The sequence below is a fragment of the Equus asinus genome, chromosome 2, assembly GCF_041296235.1.
Source record: "Equus asinus isolate D_3611 breed Donkey chromosome 2, EquAss-T2T_v2, whole genome shotgun sequence".
NCBI classification, from domain to species: Eukaryota; Metazoa; Chordata; class Mammalia; order Perissodactyla; family Equidae; genus Equus; species Equus asinus.
Genome location: NC_091791.1, coordinates 151,793,118 through 151,821,021, shown reverse-complemented (window position 1 = coordinate 151,821,021; position 27,904 = coordinate 151,793,118). Strand labels below are relative to the sequence as shown.

General features: G+C 35.4%; 2 protein-coding genes across 5 annotated transcripts in view; both read left to right on the top strand.

Moving 5' to 3' along the window:
- GOLM2 (golgi membrane protein 2) overlaps positions 1 to 11,358 on the top strand; it is a 100,194-nt gene extending 88,836 nt beyond the window's left edge. Inside the window, exons 9-10 of one of the 2 annotated variants that reach the window (XM_014847084.3) lie at positions 2,799 to 2,966; positions 9,258 to 11,358. In XM_014847084.3, the coding sequence (XP_014702570.1) occupies positions 2,799 to 2,966; positions 9,258 to 9,328 (239 nt within the window). In that variant the 3' untranslated portion in view covers positions 9,329 to 11,358. The remainder of the gene's footprint in view (positions 1 to 2,798; positions 2,967 to 9,257) is intronic. The other variant, XM_014847085.3, reaches the window with a different exon arrangement.
- An 8,315-nt stretch (positions 11,359 to 19,673) lies between these two features.
- The window catches only part of CTDSPL2 (CTD small phosphatase like 2), an 89,493-nt gene continuing 81,262 nt past the window's right edge, over positions 19,674 to 27,904 (top strand). Inside the window, exon 1 of one of the 3 annotated variants that reach the window (XM_014847080.3) lies at positions 19,674 to 20,246. The gene's annotated coding sequence lies outside the window, so the exon portion shown is untranslated. Of the gene's footprint in view, positions 20,368 to 27,904 lie in introns of all 3 variants that reach the window. The other 2 variants (XM_070504495.1, XM_070504494.1) reach the window with 2 other exon arrangements.

Here is a 27,904-nt window from a genome sequence, read left to right as displayed (position 1 = left end):
TTCTAGATCATTTTGTTACAGCACGTGTAGCATCACTTTCTAATTCGTCTTCCTTACTTCACTGAGTCATCGGAGATGCAGATGCTAAGTTTATTTTTGTATCACAGTGCCTAGCACAATACCTATCACATATGTCAGTGAATCTTTCTTAGATGGACGGATGAAAGAGCATTGTAAATACTTTCGTATACTTTGTCATTCATTCTAACAACGACCTTGTGAAGTAGGTATAGAAGGCCTTTTAAAATCTTTAACTTTAAAGGTCTTCCATAATTATTCCCAATTTGTCTGTCCAAACTTCCTCTTTCTTCTTTCTAATATAAATCTGGTCAAATTAATCACTTTACCATCTCTTATGTACTCCCTCTTCATTCCTGCCTGTTCTTTGAATGCTTCTTTCCTTCTCTGTCATGATCCAATGTATTTGCCTTTTTTGAAACCTTACTTTTTGCTCTAACCCACACTGATATCTCTCTTGTATAACTCTTTTTGCAGATATGTTGCCTGACAGTTATATAATTTAGCAGTCCATTATATTGATCCGCATTATGCATTTTTATTTATATTGTCACATTCATTCATTGTTTAATGTAAAGTTAGTCTGATGTCCGCAACTTCATTAGCAACTTTGTGTAGTTGGCTCTGTTTTTTCCTCTCTTGTTGTCTGTCATGGTGTTGGAAACCCCAATATTAAAGGTTAGCTTTTTCTCCAAAGATGAAAATTCTGTATATATGACAACACAAATTGCTATTTAACGAAGGACAGTTGTGTGTTCATCCATTCTTGTTATTGATTTTCTGATTATCTTCTGTTATTGTAGTATTAAAATTTTATGACTGAATTCAGGCTAGTTAGATCATCAAACACCTAAAAAAAAAAGACAAGAAACTTTATGAATTGTTCTGTTGGAATATTATAACAGGTACAGGTGGACCATTTCTTTAGTTAATATGGCATGTCTGATAATATTAATTAACTATATTTTGCAATAACCTTTTTAGGCTAATTTTTTAGTGTTCTATATTTCATAACTGATAAAAAATTTAAAAGTTTTCTTGAAGGAAATATTGTACTTTGAGAAACTCACTGGTAACCACCATATATTAAATGTTTATGTATTTAAAGTAGCAGTTTCACATTGCATAAAGATAATTTAACTCCTCCAGGTGTTTTAGCCATAGTAAATATGGAACGTTAAGAAAAAGAAAATATAGCTTTCTGTGAATTTCACTTTTCCTACTTACATTGGCGTCATTTATTTTATCATTAGAGAAAGAGGTAATAATAAAAGCCACCAAAATGTTTTGTATTACTATCATTAGGAGACAGGACGTCTTTCTCACAAATAGCCTACCTATTCTACTGTTGTTACTGTTTTTTCTTTTTAACTCTTGTATATACATGTATTTTCTCCAACTCTATGTGATCGACTTTTCCACTTGTTTGTTTAGTGTAAATACTCAACCTTATTCTTGAATAGATTTAAGCTGACTTGATGCTCTTTTTATTGGCCACAATTACTTCAGTCTCCTATTGTAAACTCCTCACCCCTTTAAAAACCTATGTAAGTGTGATTTGTTCTTTAATTATTTTCCTCATTGACTCTTTGCCTAACAATTAGAAATATATTGGCCTGGTGATATGGTAAGCCATCTGTAGAATACCTTCATAATTCTTTCCATTTGTACTTAACATTTTTCCCCAAACAAAGGAAGTTGTTGATTTTTTCCCGAATGTTCCAATGCAATGTAAATTTTTAAAATGTAATTCTAAAAATTTTAGACCTATCAAAGAAAGTTTTTGTAATTTTTTAAAATCATAAATTCTTACATCATCAGTAAGTTAATGTTATTCATATTTTAGGGATCAGAATAAAATTTACTTTTCTGCTACTTAAATTTAATATCAAAGTAGTGTTTAACTTGTGTTTGTGAGTTAGATCCTGGTGTGCCTATCATGTTTATTTTCAATGTTTAGTTGAATAGCTTTCTACGGTACGTCTTGTGTCTATTGCTGTTCTTAATTTCTAATTGTTATGAATGTGTGCAACTTAACAGCCTCATGTAGATCAACTTTCTTAAGCTTCCTCTACCATTGACTTTTAAAAATCTGGTTTATGAAATAGAAAAGAATAAATAAAAATTACTTGGATGTCTTTTCAAAACACACATCACTGGGGATTTTGATAGTTTATTCTGTCTCCCATCCTTCCTTGGAAATCCGTGGCTATAAGTGAATCACTATTGCTCAGGGAACTTGAGATGGCCTTCAGGTGTGTTAGTTTGTCTTAGTATTCAAAAAGAAATTAGCATACATAGTACTTGTTTATTTTTATTAAAAACAGTTATCAAAATTACTCATGGTAGTGGTACTTTCTGAAAGTGGTATCTCATAAATAAATAAATGACTACAAATTTCAAATGTGTATTGTATCTAGTAATAAAATTATTTATTCTTCTCCTAAAGTGTTAAATTAGACAAATATTTATAAGAGAAGTTGTTGGTTATTAGGAAAAAATCCTGAAAATGGTGCCCTTTTTTTAAAGAAAATCTTCAGACCTTAAGTAGCAAGTACTAAAATTAACACAAAAGAGAAATTCTTAAATAAAATTTATTTTCAGTCTTCATTCTTATTTCCTTTTGTCTTGGATAGCCTTCACAAAAATGTATCTTTTTTATAACCAGTACCCTGAACGTTGCCAGGTTTCACTTTGTCTACTTTCTGGTCTTCCTCCAGTCTAGGTCCCTTCTTTTCTTCTCTCTTTACTCTTGAATTAATCCTCTACCTACTTCACAGGCCGATTCTTTGATGAAAATGAATCCCCTGTTGATCCGCAGCATGGCTCTAAACTGGCGGATTATAATGGGGATGATGGTAACGTAGGTGAGTATGAGGCAGACAAGCAGGCTGAGCTGGCTTACAATGAGGAAGAAGATGGTGATGGTGGAGAGGAAGACGTCCAAGGTGAGCGTGGGCCTGGCCTCCATGCTGTGACCGTGAAACCCACCTCTACGTATTTTGGTTGAATTTGTGTAGAATTTCCCCTACTTTTTAGTAGCAGTACAATCTTAACACAAAGAGGTTCTGTGCAGTTTTTCAATTTTATTTTGAAAATCATTTTATGATACTGATATTTGTAGATCTAGAAATAAATTATTTTAATTATTTTAGTTTTTAGTTATCTTATATGTTATTGATATAGTTACAATTTGAAACTCAGAATCTTCAGAAATTTTAGAATTAAATTATTTAAAATGGCTCTAGACTTTACCTAAAGGCAAAAACTCCTAGAAAATAATTCTTTTCCCATTTCTCATATGAAAGCATTTCATTATTCTAGGTACAAACATTGACCAGACAGCCTTTTTGGTTTAAAGGAAGCTGCAAAGGGAATGGTTTCCTCCACACTGAAGATAAGATTATTTCACTACTGATTCAGCATGGGAAGGCTGTTTTTGAAATTTTTTTCTGAGAGGCATAAATTTATATTTAGCAATCAGTTTGTGAAGATTTGTCTGTTTTATGTTTAATACACAGATTCAACATATTTTCCTTGTTAAGTGTGTTACTTCTGAGCTTTTAACTTAGTGAAAGTTCAGAATCTACCTGTGTGCATGCAGCCCTACCCATGCATGCATGTCAGAGTATGTTGCTTTATGGCAAGTTTTTAGGCTTGTTTTCTGCCTGCTTGTATCATTTAGTAGTATTTGTGGAACTTTTTCTCTTTCCTGTAAAAGTTGATTATGAACTTAATGTGTGACGTGGTAGATTTTTTCATAATGATGCATGAAATATTTTTCAATGTAATCTGTCTTGATTTCTTCTTTAACTCTTTTAAAGGTAATTAAATTTTATTTAGGTTCTTCACAAGTATTGTTTTTATAAAACACAGAAGAAAATATAGCTGTCCTAGAATACTACATAGTTAATAGAAAAAGGGAAACTAGCGACTCTGACTTCCACCTAGGCATTGTTTTGATAGTACATTGTAGTTTTGGAAGAATGGTTATTGGGAATAGAAAAAGATTAATAAATGCTAAGAGTTAATATAAGGATATGTTAATGAGTACTTCTCAAACACTTTTTGGTACTATTGAATAAATTATACTCGCCTTCTCTATAATCTCATCTGTTTTTCATACATTTTACCATTTTTTTCTTATTGCTTTTGTGATTTGTTTGGGTGATTTTTTTTGCAATTATTTATAACATTGTTTTAAGACTTTTTCATGCATATATATCATATCACCAGTTAGATTGTAAGCTCTTGGAGGGCAGGACTTTTCATTTATTTTGCCTTCTGTTTTGCTCGTATCTTTTTCTGCCGTCATATTCACCTCCTGCCATAGTACTCAGCACATATAGGGCCCTCAGTAAATGTTGTTAACTGATAATTTTATGCTTTTCTCCTTGAGATTTTATTCTTATAACTGTGACTAAGGTAATAACCCTTTAACTTCTGGTCTTATAAGCTTGCTTGGTTTATACTTTAAACATTCTCTAGTTTTCTTTCATAAGGGCTTCCATCATCTCATTGGATAATTCATTCTCATTGGATAAAAAGGTTTTTATTAGAGCAATTAATTTCATCCATAATTGAAAACAATTTCTTGTATTTTTGGCTATCTTAAAGTTGATGACTTTTATCACAAAATTTCAGTTTAATATTTTTATGGTTTTTATCCATACTAGGTACATTTATCTTCAGTGCCTTCTCTCTCTCTTTCCTGTACTCTCTCCCACCCCCAGTTCTCACTGCCACTTTCCACTTTAGGTCCCCAGTAGCTTCGTGCTGCCCTCCCTTTCCTTTCACAAGAAAATGCATCCACTGCTTCTAAGGAATATATGAAAATGACCTAAGATGATATCCTCAATGAAGTAGGGAGAGGGTTGTTAAATTTTGGCGTTTCCTCATTTGCAAGTGAATCTTACTTGAGCTGGGGGTTGCCATTTAACATTTTTATACCATTTTGGGGTTCACTAGATGGTAGCAGCAGTAAGATAGGGCAGCTACCAAGCAGACTCCCTTATCACAGGGAACAGAAAGATGCAAGAACATCAGCTCCAGCAAATAAAGAGGTATAAGTTTGGGTGAACTGACTAAAAAGGAATATGGGAGACCTAAATAATTTTAAACATCTTTTCAGGAATTCTTTAGTTATAGTATTAACTGTCCAAAAAGTGGGGAGGGGGAATTATAACTCTTCCTTAGCTTATCAATAATTTGCATTCAAAATGTTTATTATTAAGTTAGGATATTTGGAGTTTAAAAGTGTTTCTTCAGAGTTTCAATGCAGAAATAATGGTTGGGTTCCCAGGCCAGTTTGCTCTTGTAGCCAAAGCAGACAGTAGAATAGAGTGGAAAAAAACATTAGCTAGAGAGTTAGGAGACCAGCTGTGTATTGTTTTTCAAGTCACTTAAACTCTCTGGGCCACAATTTCTTCATTTGTAATGTGAGAGTGTTGAACTAGAATAGATAGTCCTTCTCAGTTCTAAAATTCTATGGTCACATTTGCAGTGGAATCACTATATATAACACAGGTATTATGGGAAAATGTGTTTCAGATTTCAGCTTGCCTGAAACATCTTCCGCTAAACCCAGGAAAGAAAGTAGAAACTTTACTGCCATCATTGAGACTGCAGCCAGAGATATTAAATACTGAAGCATGCACTTTAGAAGCACTATTAAAGTTCTCACAGTAGGGGCCTTTCTCTGCTAGTAGTTAAGAGTTTTTTTCTCAAACTGTCAGCTCCCTAGGATTAGAGATTCCAGCTGCAGGCCTGAGGTGCTGGCTTTAGCTAAGGACACTCTGGGTTTGGTTTCGGAAATTCTGCATCGTGAAATGGAGGCTTTGGTAGCATCTCTGCTGATAGGGAGCTGAAGGATTCCAGCTTCATACATATTGATCATTTGGGTCAGCACTGCCTGCAGTGTGTTTTCTTGTAAAATTACATGCAGTTTAATTTTCCTGTGTTTGCAATCCTGGTTTATTTTTACTTTTAATTCCTGGTTTCCTGAAGCATCCTAAAAGAAATATTTTATTGACATTGGTGTAAAAAATTTTTTCCTGGCTTCTTTTAATGACCTATGAAAAGATTAACTAAAAGATTAACTCTGGAAACAGTACACATCTGATGGATGTATCTTTTAATTCATTCTCTATTGTAATAAGGAGATGGGTGTTTACAAATTCCCTTTACTCTTATCTTTAATCCCATAGAAGTTCCACGTTTGTTTAATAGAATAGGACATGCATATTACTAAGTATATCTGCGGAAGAATCTTAGCATAGTGCTTAAGTGCCTAGATTCTGGAGCCAGACTGTCTGGATTTGAATCCTAGCTCTACCACGTACTAGCTCTGTGACCTTGTGAATTACCTAACCGCTATGCCTCAATTTCCTCATTTGTTAAACAGAGATAAATATAGTTACCTAACTCAATACTTGTTATGTGGATTATATGATTTAAATATTTGTTTGGCAGTTAGAACAGGGTCTTTCACATTGTAAGCACTATATAAGTGTTTGTTGAATAAAATAGTAAAAGTAAGTAAAAGCAAATAGTAAAAAAAAAAAGTAAAAGCAAATCTAGAATTTTTTCTGTCTGTTACCTGCTTTTGCACTTTTGCCTGTGGATTAGTTTGTATATTTTAGTAGCGCCTCACTGCCTCATTGCCCCCAGCAAGTTCTTGCTTGGTAGAGCTTACTTTATGGAGGTGGTCCTTTCTTGACTTCAGAGAAAATTTAGGAATTATTTAATAAGCTATGTATGTCTTTGTATTATATTTCCTTTACTAGTCATTTTATGTTGATGAGCTATTTACAGATTTTGCTGCTTTGTAAAATGAAATAAAATATTAGTTCATATAGTTATATTCAGTGGTTATGTGTTATTCTATGTCAGGTTAGGTTAGGTAATTTTGTTATACTTTACAGATAAGTGCAAAGAAGTTGATAGAAACTTGAATTCTAGTTAGAATAGCTACACTGAAAATGGACTCTAGTTAATGTAAATGAGAGCTCAAAGTAAGAAAAATGCAGTATTACAAAAGACCTATGAAATTCTGACAAACACTGTGAAGGTACCATATTAAAACTTTGCTAAAAAGCATGAAGTAATAAAACCAACAAACTCCTCCTTATATTTATAGAGGACTTTGGAAGTATAGACTGCCTTCATATGCATTATTTTGTTTTGAGGTAGGAAAAACAGTTGTCATCCCTTTTCTACAGAGAAAGTAGAGGTCCAAAGAGATTTAGGAACTGGATCATGTTTGTTAAGTGCCTGCGCCAGGACTAGAATTCAATTTTTCTATTCCTAAATCTTTGCTCTTATCTTGTTTTCTCTTGATAATTATTCATTTAAAAATTCCAAAAAATAGCAGTATTTTTTCCTTTCAGTAGCTTTCCTGTTAAATTTCTAGAAGTTCTCCTTTGTATGATAGCTTTTTTCACAGTTCTGTGGTGATTAAGTCTTCCTTTAATTACTGAAGTCCTGAAAGATGTGTTTATAGCCATAAGGTGAGGTCTCATAGCATGGATCTTAAAGAGAGCTTTTGGGAGAGGTGCCAGTGATTATTTTCCTTTTTAAAACCAAAGTAATTTTTTTAGTGCCGTGAGTTCTTTGATAAGAAATTAATTAGCATATTTTCAAAATACAAGTATGATTTTGGGTATAATTTCAGCCTTTACACATAACAGATTTGGGGTTATCATATCTAGTGGATTACATGATTAAAGATATGAGGTCATTTTGTTAGAATATGATGCAAAATTGTTGCCTGCAATTCTAAATGAGAATTTATAAAAGCTTGACAGGAAAGTTATTGAAAGGAAAAAGAAAGTTGGTTTGTTTGCCATTTTTTATGAATGAATGCAAAGAAGAAATAAGAACACATCATTATGGAAAGTTAATACATAGTACATACACCACATGGCATCTTTTTGAACAAAATTTTACCATAGGATATCCTAAAGAAGCTGAGAGTAGAAAACCTATCAAACCTAAAAGAATAGATTTCAGAAAGCTAGGTATATGTGTGAATTTGGATTCCAATTTATATCTCTCTTTAAATTATATAAAATTGTATTTCCAGACAGTTATGATAGTAACACCTCAACCTATCCAAAACTAAGCTATTGGGGAATTGTAACTGTGAACCAGAAAGTAAGAAAAGCCATTTTTTGAGGCTGTGGAGGAGCCAAAAGATGTCATTAAAAGCTGTGTACTTAAAAGGGAGCCTTTTAGGCTCTGATTAAAATACTTTTCATTCTTGTTCTAGAATAATTTTTTAATTGAAGTGTAGTTGACGTGTAGTAGTATATTAGTTTCAAGTGTACAACATAGTGATTCAACGTTTATATACATTACAAAATAACGTAATTTTAATACTCTGAGCAGTCTTATTTCAAAACCTGTAGTTTGTAGCAAAATTAGAAAAAAAGAGAAAGATTACTATTGGCAGATAAACTGACAGTAATGTGAAGTGACATTTGATAGCCAAGAAGGAGTCAGAAGACCTGTCAATAGCCAAATAAGTCAAACTCCAAAGCACTTTTATGGAGCTGCTTAATATAGCTACTCAAAGTGATTTTGAGGATCTTACAATATTATGTAATAATTTTTTTCTTTTTGGTAAAGAAAAGGTTAAGTTTTGGTCAGTATACTCCATTTAGGAAGTTACTGGTAAGCTCTTTGCAGAGAAGCAAAGAAATTCACTAAAATGCTAAATGTTGGGATTATGAGTAACTTATTTTCCTATGTTTTATTTTATAATTTTTACATGATGACTATGGATTAATTTTATAATTAGAAAAAATTTGGTTTTTAAAGGCATAAAAATGTATATAAAACAGTTTTTATCAAAGGTTTAATTTAAAGGACTAACCTTCATCTGTGTAGAAATAATATATTTATTTAAAAGGATTAATTCCCCAATGTTTGTGGGCTCCTAAAGTTTCACTAGCCATGTCTATCTAGCTCTACTTCTTTCTTTTTTCTTTCTTTCTTTCTTCTCTCCTTCCTATCTATCAGTCATCAAAAGATTTGTTAAAATTAAATAATCTTCCAAAATAATTACAGACTTTTTGCTCTTTAGCCAAGCAACTGAGAAATAGAACACGATTTGCAGGTGTAAAATAACAAGCAGAAAGCTACCTTAAGACTGAGAAAAAAGGGAGACATTATTTAATTGGATTTCTGCAAGTGATTTTAAAAATAATATTCTTGACACATAATTGTTTCCCTTACAGATGATGAAGAACGAGAACTTCAAATGGATCCTGCAGACTATGGGAAGCAACGTTTCAATGATGTGCTTTAAGTCCTAAAGGAAAACTTCGGAAAACCTAAAGTGCTGTAAAATGGAATAATTTCTACTTTGTTGTTTTTGACTTTTGTTGTAAAGATCAGTTATATCACTTGTAAAGATACATTGAGATAGACTTAAGGAAAAATTTTAATGAAGGAATGTACCCATGTACATATGTGAACTTTTTCATATTGTATTATCAAAACAGAGACTTTTTTGGTTATGATACAGTTGAGCCAAAAACAAAGTAAACAAAACTTTAGTCTTTGCATTTAAAGCAAACTAATGTATATTTTACATTTTATTGAGCCCAATTCTTTCCACAAATGGACAAACAGGAAAAAGTTGTACAGTTTATATGTTGCACATAGCATAACCACAGTGAGAATAGTTATTGAGCTGAAAAACTTTTTTATATACTAATATATTCTTGTTGTCCCAACAGGTGTTCTGTTCTGTCTACCCCTCATCTCATGCTCTTCAAGGAGTTATACCTAGAATAGTTACATAGAGGCCAAACACTGGGCAGCAAGTGTGCAAAATCACCTCCCTACTCCTTTTATTTTACATGAGTGCTGATATGTTTTGGCAGATAATCTTTCAGCTGAGGCCTGATGGAAGTTGAGATAACCTGCAAAGACATAACAATATTTATGAGTTATACCTTACTTAGTTCATGAAATTATGAAATGCATGATTGACAGTATATTTTTAATTTTTATTTTTTCACTTAATACCAGTACTGTTTAACTATAACCAGCACTGGCTAAAATTTTTATATTTTCAGAGCTCAAGTTAGTGAAGATATTCATGATTAAATGCCAGATTCTGAAAAAGGCTAAATCAACTTTGAAATGATTCTGCAGTCAGTATTTCAAAGCTTCTCTGGTAGTTTTAGTGATCTTATTGACTAGACTTTTTCAGAAGTACTAAATAAGGAGTTTTAACAGATTTTTATTAATGCACAGATAAATAGAAGTACAGTGAGGTCTATAGACATTTTAATAAAATAGTTTAAAAGTTTGTAATAAAGATGAAGAATCTTTGTAATTACTTAATATGTTAGTTAAGAACCCATAAACCTCATATTTGCTAGACTTACAAAATTATTTTAAATGCATTTGTCTTTTTTGACACTGTTCAGTAGAATATGTAAGCTAGCTAATCCTTGTTTTCTGATTTAAAACACCTTTAAATCTTATCCCCCTCCCTCAGAATGAAAAGTTTTGATCATAAGGAGAAATTTAAGCATATTAACTCTCTTTTTCAGAAGGGCTACTATTAATTGCACATAAACCTGAAATGCTTTTTTTTTTTCCCCTGTACTCAGGTTCTAATCAAAATTTAAATGTATAGAAGGAAAAAAATACGTCGTTCACTTATTGGAGGTGCAAAAATTCTTAGACTTCAGTTCTGAATTATTTAGTGACCAGGAAAAGATGTAGTGATTTACTAAAATTGTTTTTTTCTACCATATCAAAATAAACAGTTCATGCCTTTGCTATCAATAGAGTCAGGCCTACAGTGAATAGGTATGATAGTTCACAGAATTTTTTTAAGTGGAGTTAAAGGGAATTGATGTGCACTTTTGGGCATTAGGAAGGGAAGATAAATCTAAAAATACTCCTAGTAATACTTTATATTTAATACTGTAAAATCTTTACAAATGAAAACCAAGAAGTTTCCTGCCTTAGTTCCTTTGTCATAAAAACAATCACTTGGTTTTTTGGTAGCTATTACTTACACAGCAAAATTTCTTCCATTAGCAGTCTATACATTTTATAAACTGAGAAATCTTGGACCAATTGATAATATTTTGACTGTATTAACATTTTAGTGCTATAAAATTCTATGTGAATCTCTTAAAATTCTGACATTCTACAGTCTGTATTAGACATGCTGGTTTTATAATGTTTTACTTCTGCCTTAAGATTTAGGTTTTTTAAATGTATTTTTGCCCTGAATTAAGTGTTAATTTGATGGAAACTCTGCTTTTAAAGTCATCACTTACTGGGTTCTAATAAATTAAAGATTAAACTTGTTTCACTATTTGGCTGATTCCAATACATATACACATATCACACTCATGCGATGCAAATAGTTACATTTTAACATTAAAATTTGAGTAAATTGAGAATTCATTTTAATCTAAGATAAACTAGAATGGCAGAAATTTTTGCTCTAGGGCTGTTTACTGTGGTGCTAGTTTATTTAAAAAATAATGAATGCTTCCTGTGTGCCCAGCTTTGTTCTAGCTAGTAAGAGTACTGCAGTGGATAAGACAGACCAGGTTTCTGTTCTCATGGAGCTTACATTCAAGTGGGAGCAGTCAGACAATATACAAGTAAACACATGAGCCAGATAATTTTAAATAGTGATAAGAACTATTAAAAGTAAAACAAAATTCCATGATCTCTTAAGTTTCCAAATAATCAGGCTAGAGTATCATGCGCAAGAGGGAGAGAAATGAGGCTGAAGAGGTATGGAAGGGGTAAGATAGGGAGACTCTTACAAGTTCAGGTCACTTGCTAATGACCCATAAAGATAAAATGCAGCATATAAAACATACATGGAAGCATAATTCTGGGGAAAATGTGAAAATGACTTCAAAATCACTTATGAAATATGTCCCTTTATTTAAAAAAAAATCTTAAGATTGTGTGCCTTTTTGACTTCTCACTTGTATAATCCTGTAACAACAAAATTTGCTAGAATATGAGGACAGAGAATCTATTAAAAAAACATACTTATTGGGGCCGGCCCGGTGGCGCAGTGGTTAAGTGTGCACGTTCTGCTTTGGCAGCCTGGGGTTCACGGGTTCAGATCCGGGTGCGGATATGGCACCTTTTGGCAAGCCATGCTGTTGTAGACGTCCCACATATAAAGTAGAGGAAGATGGGCACGGATATTAGCTCAGGGCCAGTCTTCCTCAGCAAAAAGAGGAGGATTGGTGGCAGATGTTAAGGGCTAATCTTCCTCAAAAAAGAAGAAATAAAAACAAAACAAAACAAACAAAAACTGTACTTACGAGGGAGATAGTCACCTCACATAATGGCTGACCCTGGAAACTTCAATTCCCTCATGTGTCTGGCCCCAAGGCTCCAATAAGACAAACAGTGTGACAATATGTTTCCAAAGTCTAGGTTATTGAGTCTTAACATCACATGTGGGCTGTCAACATTCAGTTCTAATTGGGCTACATCCAGTTACCTTTAAAAGACTCTCCCCTCTAAGGGTTCCAAATGAAAATTCAACCAGCTATCTCAGAGAAAAGGGGAAATTTAATGGTCTGTATAAGCAAACTTAATAAAGGGTAGGAGTCTCCTAGACTTGAGGACAATTGAATCAAATTTGAATGCTGTCAACATTTTCACCAACTCTCATTTCTGACTCTCTACTTATTACGTTCATTCTCTCAGACCAGCTTCCCCTCAAAGCTCTAAGGAAGACTTCCAGCAGGTCACTTTTTCTTCATTTTGCCACGTGAGAGTGGCTGCTCCTCCTTCCTTAGTTCCATTTCTAAAAATATGAGGGAAGGGAGACTTCTGCTTCTGGCTATGATTGAGCACAGTAGCCCCCCCCCATCTGTGATTTCACTTTTCATGGTTTCAGTTACCTGTGATCAACCGCAGTCGAAAAATATTAAATGGAAAATTCCAGAAATAAACAATTCATAAATTTTAAGTTGCATGTTGTTCTGAGTAGCGTGATGAAATCTCGCACTGTCCAGCTCTATCCTGCTTGAGACATGAATCATCCGTTTGTCCAGCATATCCATGCTATAGGCTACCTGCCTCTTAGCCTGTTAGGAAACACATAGTATATTTAGGGCTCAGTACTATCCGCGGTTTCAAGGCATCCACTGGGGGTCTTGGAACAGATCCCCTGTGGATAAGAGGGGACTACTGTAACTTGACTAGCCCTCCTGGATTAGTAACAACTATAAAACTGGACAGGATATGTTAAGCAGCTGTTTTCAGGCAGCACAAAACTGAAATTTCTGAGAGAAGGGAAACTTCAGCAGTTGAGCCTCACAACCAACCAGCTTCCTGTAGTGTAAATAGGCTGGAGTGCTGAACTGAGAAAACAGAGATAATAGCAGAGAGCAGCTGAACAGGTTAGAATCTACAGAGTAGGGCTTCAGAGAAGAGGGAGCTATTCACAGAGATGGCCCAAGAAATACATATAGGAGTCTCCACAAGTCCATGGCTGAGGGCTGGGCTGTATGTAATCAGAGCAAGACCACCTGATGCTTACCAGAGAGCACTTGCTACAGATTTGAGAATGGAAGAGATACCAGAGGTTAAGAAGTGTTGGCATAAAAGCAGTGCTAAGGGACATTGGGTTTCTGGGCTGCTAAGGTGAAAATCTCCTTAACAACTGTGGCATCTGGCCAAAACACTGGAAAGGTTGCACCTTAGGAGTAAAGACCATGCCCTAGAGTAAGACCTATGCTAGACATGTCCTAACAAGCTCTGACAAGATTGGCAGGGGAGACGGGGTATGGAGATTGAGTCCAGCCAAGTTAGAACTCCTTGGGCTTTCCATAGATATGAACTAACAAAGCATAAAACCAAGCCTATACTAGTTTAAGGTGACCACTCAGCCATTAAAGTACCTGCTAAAACAAGAATTATCTGTTTTTAGAAGATAGCAGAATCCAGAATCTCTACAACATATACACAATGTCCAGTATTCAACAAAAAATTACTAGACATACAAAGACACAAGAAAATGTGATCCATGGTTTAAAAAATTGAGATGGTCTTTGTTATTGGTGTTATATTTTTTATTTGTTAATGCAGGTATTAAAAATATGTTCAAAGATTAAATGAAACTATGTTTTAAATGAATGAACAGAAACAGAATCTCAGCACAGAGATAAAAATTATTTTAAAAACCTAATGGGAATTCTAGAACAGCAAAGTACAATAACTGAAATGAAAAATTCATTGGATGGGTTTAATAGCAGATTGGAGATGGCAGTAGAATGAACTTGACGACATATAAATGTAGCTGTTCTGTAAGTATTTGGAAATAGAGGGTTGAAATGTTGAGAGACCCAGAAATGTGGATTTCAGCTTCATTCTTAAAATATTTACTGAATCCTCAAGGTGCTATCCACCCCACCCCCTCACACATAAGCCTAAAGTTTCCATCGTGAAAGAATAATGATCATTCTTTCAGTTACTTATTGAGTACCTCATATGTGTAGAGAAATGTTCTGAGTATTGGGGATACAACAGTGACAAAGTCCCTGCCCTCATGGAATTTATATGCCAGAGCGAGAGAGAGAATTATTTTCTATACTTATAGTGATAAATGCTATGAGAAAAAATAAATGAGAATAAAGGAGTAGTGATGGAGGAGTGCTATTTTAGATAGGATGATCACAGAGCGCCTTTCTGAAGAGGTGGTGTGAGAACAAGCCATGTGACTATCCTGTGCAACACTATCCAATAGAAATATAATGCAAGCCACCTATGTAATTTAAATATTCTAGTAGCCACATTTTTTTGTTTTTTAAAGATTGGCACCTGAGCTAACGACTGTTGACAATCTTTTTTTTTTCCTGCTTTTTCTCCCCAAATCCCCCCAGTACATAGTTGTATATTTTAGTTGTGGGTGCTTCTAGTTATGGCATGTGGCATGCCACCTCAGCATGGCCTAATGAGCGGTGCCATGTCCCTGCCCAGGATCTGAACTGGCAAAACCCTCAGCCGCCCAAGCGGAGCACGCGAACTTAATCACTTGGCCACAGGGCCAGCCCCTAGTAGCCACATTTAATAGGTGAAATTTTGACATTTAACTAATATACCCAAAATATTACCATTTTAACATGTAATCAATATAGAATACTGAGCTATTTTTTATTCTTTTGTACTAAATCTGAAATCTACTGTATATTTTACATTTACAGCATCTCAATTTGGACACTAAATTGCCATTGTAAATATTTGATTGGTACTTAGAGCAGATAAAATTTATATTTGAATAAGTACATTCATACTCATGTTCCAGGCATACCTAAAAGTTTTCCAATAACTGAATCAGGTGTTAATTTTCTTCAATAGACTATTCTTTTTTTTTTTTTTTTAAGATTTTATTGTTTTCCTTTTTCTCCCCAAAGCCCTCTGGTACATGCTTGTATATTCTTTGTTGTGGGTCCTTCTAGTTGTGGCATGTGGGACACTGCCTCAGTGTGGCTTGATGAGCAGTGGCATGTCCGTGCCCAGGATTCGAACCAACGAAACACTGGTCCGCCTGCAGCAGAGCACGCGGACTTAACCACTTGGCCACAGGGCCAGCCCCTAGACTATTCTTTTTAGAGCAGTTTTAGGTTAACAGCCAAATTGTGTAGAAAGTACAGAGGGTCCTCACATACCCCATTCCTACACACACACACACACACACACACACACACACACACACAGCTTCACCTACCTTGAACATCCTGCACCAGTGTAGAATTGTTACAATCAATAGACCAACATTGACACATCGTTATTAAGCAAAGTCCTTAGTTTACACTAGAATTCACACTTTATATTGTACATTCTATGGGTTTAGAGAAATGTATAATGACATGTATCCACCATTATAGTATCATGCAGAACAGTTTCATTCCCCTAAGAATCATTTGTGTTCCACTTACTCCTCCTACCTTACTCCTAAACCGCTGGCAACCAGTGATCTTTTTACTGTCTCCATAGTTTTGCCTTTTCCAGAATGTCATATAAATGGAATCATACGGTGTATAGCCTTTTCAGATTGACTTCTTTCACTTAGTAATATGCATTTAACATTCCCCCATGTCTTCAGGGCTTGATAGTTCATTTCCATTTAGCTGAATAATACTCCATTGTATGGATGTACCACAGTTTATTTATCCATTCAACTACTCAAGGACATCTTGGTTGCTCCACGTTTTGGCAATTATGAATAAAGCTGCTATAAACATTTGTGTGCAGGTTTTTGTGTGGACATAAGTTTTCAACTCCTTTTGGTAAATACCAAGGAGGACTTTTTTTTATTGCAGTAAAATACACAATACACAAAATTTACCATTATACATTTATTTACATTTAAAGTGTACAATTCAGTAGCATTAAGTACATTCACAATGTTGTGCAACCATAGTCACTATCTAGTTCCAGAACTTTTTTTATCACTCTAAATGGAGGACTTGTTAGCAGTCACTTGAATATTAATTTTAAAATTTAAGTTAAAAGTTCCTCAGTCATACTAGCAACATATCAAGTGCTCAGTAGCCACATGTGGCTAGTGGCTATTGAATAACACAGGTCTAGGGGAAGAGAATTAGAGACAGAGGAAACAACAGATACAAAGCCCTTGATGCAGAAATACTTTTTCAAAAAGCAGTTGACCTTGATGACTGGAGGACAAAGAGCAAGAAATAGGGAATGTAGTCAGTGAGGTAGCCAAGAGTCAGCTAATGAAGGGCTTTGCATGTCATAGTAAAGACTTTAGATTTTATTTTAAGGGTGATGAAAAATTTATAAAGAGGTTTAAAATGATCACTCTGGCTTCTGTGTTGGAAAGACTGAAGGAGGTTCAAGAATGAAGCAGGAAGACTTGAAAGGTTGTTGTAGTATTCCTGTTAAGAGACGATGGTTCTTGGGAGGTAGCTGAGAGGATGATAACTGTGGATTCATATATATTTTGAAGGGTTTAGTTTATTGCACTTACAGTGGGTTGGATGTTATGAGAAAGAAAAACTGCATTCCATAAGGTGGATAACACACAGAGAAGCAGGTTTGAGAGAAAATTAAGAGTTTAGTTTTGACCATGTTAAGCTTCAGATGGTCGTTGCCATCAAATGATTGCAATCCTGGAGCAAAATGACAGCTCTATTTCAATATTTATATGAATATTACTTCCTTAGTTGGAATAAGAGTGATAAAAAACACATAACTCATAGAGAGAGAATATTAATGTGGGGCCAGCCCCGTGGCTGAGTGGTTACGTTCGTGTGCTCTGCTTCGGTGGCCCAGGGTTTCACTGGTTCGAATTCTGGGCGTGGGCATGGCACTGCTCATCTGGCCATGCGGAGGCGGTGTCCCATGTACCACAACTAGAGAGACCCACAACTAAAATATATACAACTGTGTACTGGGGGGCTTTGGGGAGAAAAAAAGGAAAAATAAAATTAAAAAAAGAATGTTAATGTAAGAATGGGTTGTGAAGTACATATGCCTTATATAGGAAAAAGTAAATATATTCCATATGCTCTGGAATAGGGATCCACTGAAAGACTTTGTTGAAGATGCAAGATACTTCTATTACATTACTTAGTGAACATCTTATTTCATTAATGTTTTCATATAGCAACAGTTTTGAATAGTTTAAAAAGCACGCATACCGCTAGTTCTTGCATTACATTTTTTTCCTGTGGCTACTGCTTTGCGTCTAAATGTACCTCATGCTTTTTATGTTCATATTTTTAAATCTTTATTTTATTCTAAAATCTTGGACAGGGTTGTTACTGAAGCTTAATGACATTAACAACTACCATTAAAGGAGCAAGGAAAACATCTTACAGAGTGTTTTCCATAAATAATCTCATTTGATCTTCACAACAATCCACTTAAATATTGCAGAAAAGAGGCTGGTAGAGACTACTGGATGTAAATGCTAAGGTGAAAACAAAACACAGTTATCCTTTGTGAAAAATGGTTTTAAAAAAGTTACAAAAGCATTTAGGCTTACTACCAGCAACCTTTCTAAACTTAACATCTAACAATAATAACATTGCCATAGGAGATAGTAGGATGTGGTGTAATGAGCAGAAAGAGGGCTTGAGTATTTCTTACTAGGTGATTGCGATTGTCTTTGTATAAGGCATCTGTTTTTCCTTTTTTTCTCCTTCCTCTCCTCCCCCCCTTTTTTTTTTTAAATTTCAGTGTCTTCCACTGGAGTGGGGGGACTAATATCACCTATTTTACCTATCTCACAGGGTTGTTGGGAAACAAACAAATCAAAATGCATATAAAAGCATTTTGTAAATCGCATATTTTACTTAAATTTTAGGAGAGTGAAGGTTTGAAATAAATACTAGGAACTTTTTTTCAGAAATATTTCCAATTTTTATCTAATTTAAAAATTATTTTAGTAATCAATTAGGGTAATTACTTAGCTTATATTCTATGGTTTTTCATGATACACACTGGATCAGTAATTATTTGTTGATTTCCAATTAGTTTTTTCGGAATCTCTTACTTTGTGGACTATTACCAGTTCTGCATGCTGTATACCACCGGCTCTCAATAAATGTCGCATTCAGAGCATTCTGGTACTAGGAAGATTTAGGTGCAAATAAACTCTGAGCCCTGACAGAATCTGTAGTGTATAAGTCTTTCAGAAGACAACCCACCAGCTCCACACTTTGAAAGAGGAACAGCGAGATTCACAAGGATTCTCTGCTTACCTCTTTCTCTCCCCGCTACCTTCCCTCCTAACTCCTCTGGTGCACAGAACTACTTCCTCACCTGCTCAACGCACTCTGAGGACTTTCCCATCTGTTGTTTGCTTTACTTAGACACTCTTCCTTTGTAACATCAACTCTTCCTTTATGTCTTAGATGTCATCTCATGAAAGGCTTCCCAGATCCCCTCCTAGCACCCCTCATGTCCTCTTATAATGCCTGTCAAGAGCTCCTTCTTGTAGTCATTTTATCACATTGTATTTAAATTGTTCTCTGTCTTCTTCAATAGACTGTGAATTCTAGGAAGGCAGGGTCCGTGTCTGCCTTGTTCACTTTTGCATCTTTCGCATCTAGTATGGTCCTAACATATTGTGGTTTTTCAATAAATATTTCATGAATGAATAATGAGAGTGACCCGGAGTTTTAGTAAACAGGTAATGCTCTTTCAACCACTAGACTTGTTTTTATGATATACCACTAGGATTGGACGCTCCGGATTGATACACTTTCACCCTGTGAGGTTGACCATCCTTTCACCCACGCCTGCAGGTAGGAACACATTTGTCTGATTGATCTGACTTCTCAGCAGAACCACCGCCGACAGCGCTCGGAGCTGAAGGGCGTGGGTTTGTATGACAGATCCTCGAGCAACTGCTATGCCCTCTAGGCAGTGAGCTGGAAAGAGGACCTTCACGGGCCACTGGGATCCCAGGAAAGACGAAAGATTCATCTCATCCTGGCCTTGGGCAGCGATCTTCACACACTACCTTCTCCAGCGCGCCAAGCCGTTAGTCCCACCCCGTCCCACTCGGCTCCACCCACTTGGCGCGCCCGGGTTACTAAACCCTAGCCGCCAGGGCGCGCGACGCGCTCCTAAGCCCCGCCTCCGGGGCGAGGGCGCGCTCCCCCTCCCAGTTCTGCCTAAGCAGTTCCGTTAGCAGCGGGAGGAAAAACCGTCCTTCGGATCCCCGCCTCTCCACTCCCAACGCTTTACTCCCTACTCCCCCTGCGACCACTACACAGCCAGCTACGGAGGCCCCTAAAGTACAAATATCCCCCAGGCGCTGGCGTATCTTGATAGGTTTTGTGCTTGTTTCTCCATCCGGTGCTAAGGCCTTGCGTTCAGTTTTTGTCGGGAATTCGGGCTCGCGAGTTTCTTCCGGCAGCAGGAACTCCAACGCTCTTCACGGAAGTAAAAGTTGTGTTTTTTTTTTTTTTTGCCGCTGTGGCCGTCCGCATTCCTTCCCTCCCACCTCGCGGAATTGTGGCGGGAGGGGGAGGAGGAAGCCAAAGCGCCTGCGCGGAGAGGCCGCTTTCCATCCGGGTCCCTGTCCGTGCGGTGCAGCAGGTCGGTAGGCGGGAAATGGCGACTGGCTGAAGGAGCTGGCTCTGTTGCTGCTGCTGGCTAAGCGGGAAAGACACCACACATTGCGCAGTCGGGACCATCGCCGGAGCCTGAGGACACTTCTCTGTCGTCACAGTTAGGTAATCCCCCTCGTCCAGACGCTGCCGCTGCTCCCAGCCTTAGTCCTCCTCCTCTTCCAGGGCCGTCTGCCGGGATCTCCTCCCCTTCTCAACCGGGTTCTCCAGCGGCTCCGGCGCCTTGGTAGGCATGCACTATTGGCGCCTCGTACGTCCGCTGTGTGGAGCTGCTTTTCTCTGGACTTTCCCCTGGGAACAGAAAAGGGAGCTCACTTCCCGCCAGCTTCGGCTCTCAGGCTGCGGCCTGTGTTGTGATTTCTGGGGTTAGATTTCACTTTGCTACCCACCCCCACCTCGGTCTCACGTTCTTAGTCCCAAACCCTGTGGTCCCTCCGGGTGATTGAGTTAGATCAGCTTTTCTTTTATAATATTCCATTCTACATGGTGTTTTTCTTGGTCCACCTGATGTTTTTGGTATTTCATTCTCTGTAGTAGGGTGCTTTTAGGGGGGCGTTGCTCTATCTCGGTTTTTATAAACACCTTTTGAGGATCTGGAAGAAGAGATTTCACTAAGTTCTGTTTATCTTCTGTACTGTTAAAATGTTGAGTTGACATTGTTACTTTTTCAAATCAAGAGTGGTAGTAAAGAACAGCCCATGTGGAAGGCCTCTGGTTTCTGTAGTGGTCAATTAAGGGTGAATGTTATCGTCTGTAGTATTCTACGTTTTCTTTGGGTATTAAATGCCTCTGTGGATGTTTAGTTTTGCTTTCTTGACTTGAATTCCGTGGTAAATAATTGCATAAGTAAATCGTGTTTATTTACTTATCACCCTAGTGGTGGCTGGATGTGTGAATGATGTTAAGCACTTTATAGTACCTTAGGGAAGCCTAAAGAGATACTGCTCGTAAACTGCCCTTAGATCCTGAAATGAAATGTACTTAGTAAATGTTCCTCCAAGGCAGGGATTTATCTTTCTGATGCTAATGAAGCAGTACGAAGATTGCTACCCAACATGGGTATACAAATTAGTGACTTGAAGTGATAGATTTATCTTCGCAATTTTCAGAATGTAGATTTCTTTATATACCTTCTCCCGATTCTTGGCCAAGTTTTAAATTGTTATTAGTTGTCCAGCTGTTAGCCTTATAAAAGCAAGGAAATAGCTAGTTGAAGCTAGTTTCATGCCTTTTTTTTTTTTTTTTTTTTTTTTACACTGCAGACCAGTTGTCCATAAAGAGAAGTAGTAAGGAGGCTGTTGGTGTTTTTCAGAATTTGTTTTTGGATCTCGTTGAAGTTAGGGCCTTTGTAGTGTTTTTTTTTTTTTTAAACTAATTAAATTAAGTCTTAATGTGGTTTGTAGTACGTATCATTTGATGTTTGTTACTCAAAGGCTTTCACCTCTCCAGAGGTCCAGTTTAGAAGGCATCACTATTGTTAGCATGATATTAGGATTAAATTTCAGTAATAAACAGGAGCACACAAACATCATTATAGTCGTCATTTGGTAGATTTCCCCCAAGGTCATAAAGACTGTCAAGGCAAAGTGTAGCTCTTATGTGAAGCAATCTTTTAGGATTGAGTTGAACTTCATACTTATCTTCTAGGACCAAAAGGATATGGGGTGAGAATTGAAGGTGAGGGCATGTTAGATACTTGCTGAGTCAATTTGTTTTAAAAATAAGACCAAATATGTGACTTAAAAGGGTGTAAAATAAATTATTGGTCTAGTGTAGGCTTTATCTGTATTTTAATGACCTCTTTGGGTAATTTATGAAGCATTAATATTTTTAATTTTCGTTTCCAGGTAGCTGAGTGAGCATTGTATGTAGACTTTGTCTTCAAGAATTCTCCCAAATTGTTTTAATTCTAATTTATTCAGTACCTGTGCTCTTTTAATTCTCCTCAGTGGGGGTTGAAAGGATGTAAAAGCTCTAAATGGTATAGTTCTTAACCTCTGTGGACTTGTAGCTGTATAGAAATTCCAAGTAGGATTGCATAGAAAAAACAAATAGGATTGGTATGTTTTATAATATTCCATTCTACATGGTGTCTCTCAGGCATTTCATTTGAGCTAGTAATTTTATTCTTTTTTCACTCTTAAGAAATTAAGAATTGGGGAAGTTTTATCTTTCCCAAATTCATTTAGTTGATCCCATGTTTGAGATTTCTGGCACAAGATTGTTATATAATAGAGTCCATCCAGTTCTGGTTAAAAAAAACTTGGACTTTTTATTCAGAAGGGATATACTAGACTATAGGCTGATAACTATAGAATTAGTTGCAGATTGAATAAAATGGTATTAAATTATCTCAGTCCTAGGAGACTATGGTTTGGATTAATGTGATAAAGAAGAAAGTGGTTTGTCAGAATTCAAAATAAACAATATCTAATTATGTTTGTAATTTACCAAGTTGTTGTGAAAGCGTAAAGTAGAAGAGACACTTTTAAGTCATAAATACATTAGTTCCCCCCTTGTCCACTGTTTGGCTTTACACGGTTTTAGTCACCACTGTCACCCTCTGTCTGAGAATAACACTGTGGTTGCAATGCCTACTTCATTCACCTCACTTCATCTCATCAGGGAGGCATTGTATCATCTCACATCATCACAAGAAGGGTGAGTACGGTACAATGAGATACCTAGAGAGAGACCACATTCACATAACTTTTATTACAGTGTATTGTTATGGTTGTTCTATTTTATTATTAGCTATTGTTGTTAATCTCTTCCTGTGCCTAATTTATAAATTAAGCTTTATAAGTATGTATGTATAGGAAAAAACAGTATATATAAGATTTGGTATTACCTGCAGTTTCAGGCATCCACTGGGGGTCTTGGGATGATTTCCCACAGATGAGGGGGAACTACTGCATCAAAAGTGCTGAGAAGACCTCATGTATGGTGTGCTCTAAATAAGTCTTCCGGAGAGGTTAAAAAGTTCACTGACCAATTTAACTGGATTGACCATAGAGGGGTCCTTTGCCCCACCTTGAAGATGAGAAGATTTAACAGATACAGGACTTAGATAAAACCAATTTTAGTTTCCACTAAGTTGACATTTGCCGTGAGGCATACATCTAAGACAGACATATATTCTCTACTGGTTGTATGACTACATTCATTTTTAATTTAAACTGTATTAAATTGTACTTGGATCTACATTACAAATAGATAGACTAGGTGGTTGACTGTGTGGTATAATTTGAGAATTGCCGATGCCAAACTTTGTCTCTCTTCTGTGTTTTATGAAATTCTTTCTAAAATATTCTGTTTAAAGTCACAAATTCTCTGGAAGAGAAACTTTAAACTCTTGTATTTTATTGACAATGTTAGCGCAGGTTAGTTTATCAAATAAACTCACTGATACCACAAACAGCAGGTGAGGGTTCAGAGGCAGTGGAATATAGAGGAAAGCTTTTATGTGCTGACTGATGAGAAAAGGTTTGACATGTAGGAACATTGTCTAGGGGAGAAAGATATGGTTGGGGTAGAGTCATAGTGAGAAGCTTGGGCCTCTTGGAGTCCTTTGGGAATCTTGTGAATCTGTCAGTAATGAGGGGTGAGACTAAGTGTGGTCTCAAGAAGAATCACGGGACCTTAAGGACAAATGTGATTTAATGGTTTGACCAGCCATTTTGTTTGTTTACCTCATCTGCAGGTCCCCCAGTTAGTATGGTATTTTTAGAAAAGAGTGAAAAGAAACACTAAAATACCATTTAAAAAAATAGTGTTATAAAGTATTTGCATAAAAAGTCTTTTAACTTTAATGTAGGGTCACAGTAGGTCAGTTGACTGTATTAGTGAACCCATATTTTATGGTATTTATAGGCTCTCCTATATTAATTTAGAGAGATTGTAGAAAAGGAAGTATGTCTAGATTAAACGTGGATCATCAGCAGTGCTTTGACTTCAAGTTCTAGCAATCAGGTTTTCATAATAGCTTTAATAATTTAGGACAAGGAAGTATGTTTGCCACTTTGATGAAAGAAACATGAAACTGTCCTATTAGAAGGCACTTGAATTCTTAAGAAATAATTGGGATTTAGTAATAATGGCTTATGTAGTTTGGGAAGAAGTTTTTCTTTTCTTTGGACTGAATACTTCTATATTGAGAAATTGGAAACTAAAAAAGTAGAGATGTTACTAAAAATAAATAAGAAGGGGAGGAGTAAGACCCTGTAAGCAGCATAACCTGACATTTTAAGTTTTTCATGTTGACCAGTTAAGGTAATCTTTAAGTAGGAATTTAAAAGTACATTTTATTAAAAGAAGAGTATGTTGTTTGTTAAAGAAAAATATCCAGAACACATAAGCATCTTTTTAGATGAGAAAAAACTATGATTTTAGTAATAATTGCTTTCTTCCTGATATTCCACAAGTATGTATGACTGTCCAGTTGAGTTGAAAATGATTAACCCCTCACTGGCCTTACAAATATCTGCTTTAGTGTATTTTGTTAAATAAGATAATTATACAATACTTTAATTTTCTGATGTGCCAATAAAGAGTATTTGGACAATATTCACAATCACATTTCAAGCAATCAAGCATTTTTCCTTCATTGGGAATATACCTTTTTATTTAAATTTTTTTTAGTAATAGCAAACAAAAGGGCACTTCTGTTAGAGAATTATGATTATACCTTATCTTTGGCAATTCAAATAAAAATTCTTTGTAACCTTGTTTTCAGTTTATCGCAATCATAATGATTAGTTTTTCCTTGGTAGATAGTGACAAGAATAGTGGGAAATTATTTCAGATACTTAATGCAAATTTATTTTGGGCAAAAATCTTGAGGTTTTACTTTATAATTTTAAAGATTTTTAGTTAATAACTATTTTTCTTCTTTGTCAACATCTCATTGATTGTTTTCTTACTATCAAATTAATGTGTTCTGCGGGTTTCAGATTTCTACTGGCCAGATTTACTGGAGAGTAAGTTTAATATAAAGTTAATTTTCTTTAAATGAAGTTTTTCTTGAAAGAGTATAAATAAGTAGTTATATCTTTCCTCTTGCCCAGTTTTGGTGAGAACTACTTAAATGAAAAACACTCTTAGGGAAATTCTGCCAAAATTAAGTTCCCTTTTTATCAGATTTTCTTTGTTGATGTATCCAATATGTACATTGTAATTTGTATGTATACAGATGACTCTAGTAAATTTAAAAAATAGTATGTTGGAATATATATATTCCATAGAAAGGACAGTAATATGGAAAATGATAGACTAGAGTGACAAGTTTCCTATGTACTTTTTGAGGGGAACAAAAGCTTCGCATAAGTATTGTGGTACTCAGTTCTTATTAATCATAACCAATATTTTTGCTACAATAACACATTGTGTTTCAAGTTTTATTGATATGAATTTCTTTCATACCATGTAATAGATTTTTTTTTTCCAAGATGATTAAAGTTAAACAATCCAAATTATTGTTCTATTAAAGCTTAGGTTAAAGAAATACAGGTGTATCCTCAGGAGAAGGACATACAGTCTCATTCTGTTTATAACACATATTGATTTTGCCCTGATGGTATTTCTTCTGAGAACATACAGGATTTTAAGTTGGGGTGCTAATGGTAGTATTTTAAAACATATACCTGAATGACTGTACCTAAATATTTTTGGTGATCAACAAACTGAATAATGCCATCTTTAAAAAAATCCTTCATATTTTCATGGAACATTTTAGTCATCAATATCTAACAACCCACATATTTTGTTTCTCTAGAGAAAATTAATTGATCATGGTTTTAGAAAAAACAGTCTTCTTTTTTTGGTTGTTATTCATTGAAGAAAACTTTGAGGGGGAAAAAACCCGTAATTTTATCAACCTAACTCAGTAGCTCTTTTATTTTTTGTATATTTCCTATATTTTGACAAATATTTTTGGTTATAAGTTTATTATATTTAGTAGTTTCTGAAGAATCCTATAATATTAGCTAATAAAAAAGAGAATAATCATATGTCAAAGATAATGACCCAAAAAGACCGCCTATCTTTATCACACACTTGGTTGCGAAGAGTTTGCTGAAAAGAATCTCCCTGTTTTAGAGTCAATGCTTTATATAATACTTCTCTGCTTACTCCTTCTGCCCTAGTTGACTTTCATTAGGTGATAAGTGGGAGAGACAGAGAAATCTCTTCCTTCTCTGAAGTCATTTAATGAAAACTTAGGGAAGTGATGGAGAATAAAAGTGGACAGTTGCAATACTTGAAGCTGTCAATTTCAGATTAGTCAGGCTGGAAATATAGACAGTGAAAACAGATGGTGACACTTTTGAATATGTCATTTGGTATCAACTAAGGCAGTGATTTTCTGCTTTTTCTTTGATGAATATAAATGTTAATACAAATTTAGTAGTGATACCGTTTGTAATAGAGTATAAATTAACAAACCTGTAGAAATTTAGAGCTAGAGGAGACCGAAGGAGTCATCTAGTCCAGTAACGTCTTTGTTTTATTAATGATGAACCATTCTGAAGACTTTTTAGCATGTAGTAAATGTTTGTCTTAATTAGGATGCTGTTGGATGAGTTGTATGTGATAGAAGGATGAAAACAGCTCAGATTAATTAATGACTCATCTCAAATTTTGGCAGCTCTTTTTTTAGGTAAAATTTACATGTAGTGAAACACACAGATCTGATGTCCAATAACTTTTTTTTGCTGTTGAGGGAATGAAGTGCTAGAATGATTGCATGACTTAATCAGTGTCTTAGCACTATCATGGCTAAGTAACGATGGATTCAGGACTGGTACCACCTAGCCCAGGGTTGTTCCTCTAGGAACTCCCTCAGAATCCTACTCTGGAACCTTACATGCATATATTCTTTACATAGCCAACTTATAATTTATATATACCTAAATTTTAGGGAAAACTTAGACTTTGTTGTCTATAAAATTTGATTTGTGATCTGTATACAATTTTTTTTAGTACTTTTTACCCACTTTTGTTTCCCTCTTCTCTCCTTCATTTGGCAAACCTTTGCTTGAAAGAATGAACATTAGGTTAGTCCTAGATAATTTGTTAAGAATCCTTCATATACAGTGTGCTGTTTTGTTGTATTGATAGAAATTTGTGTGCTCAAGACCTCAATAGCAAATTATCAACTATGTTTATACTTGTATCATTATTATAGTCTTGTTATTAACACAAGACAATTTGCAACCATAATTGTTTGCTTCAAATATTACTTGGTATCAGGGATTTTGTGAAGAGGAAGGAAACCTTATGAGGAAGGAACATTTTTAGTTTTATTTATAGGCCCCTTTTTGTGAGCAAGAAGTGATTACTGCAGTAAGGATTGTGTTTCAGTGAATAGTCTTTTCCCCATTCTCTAGTCTCTTTGAGGAAAATGAGAAAAATTATGGTTCAGTTCAGCAAAGATTGAATTATCTCATGTGCCAGGTTACTGGAGTTACAGATAAGATCTCTGCCTTCAAGACTCTTAACAGTTTAGTGCAGTTTAAGATATAAGATTATTTCAATATGATTTATTAAGAGCTAAGGTGGAGAAAATCACAGGTTTACACAGGCTTGGGGGAGTGGCGGTAGTTACTTATTGGGGTGCATGATGCTTGGGCTGAGCTTTAAATGATGACGATAAGAATTAGTTGAAAGGAAAGAATGTTTGAGGTAAACAGAAAGGCAGAGCAGTGTGGGCAGGAAACTTGTTACTGGAGTGCAAAGAGTGAGGCAGCAAATAGCAATGAAAGAAG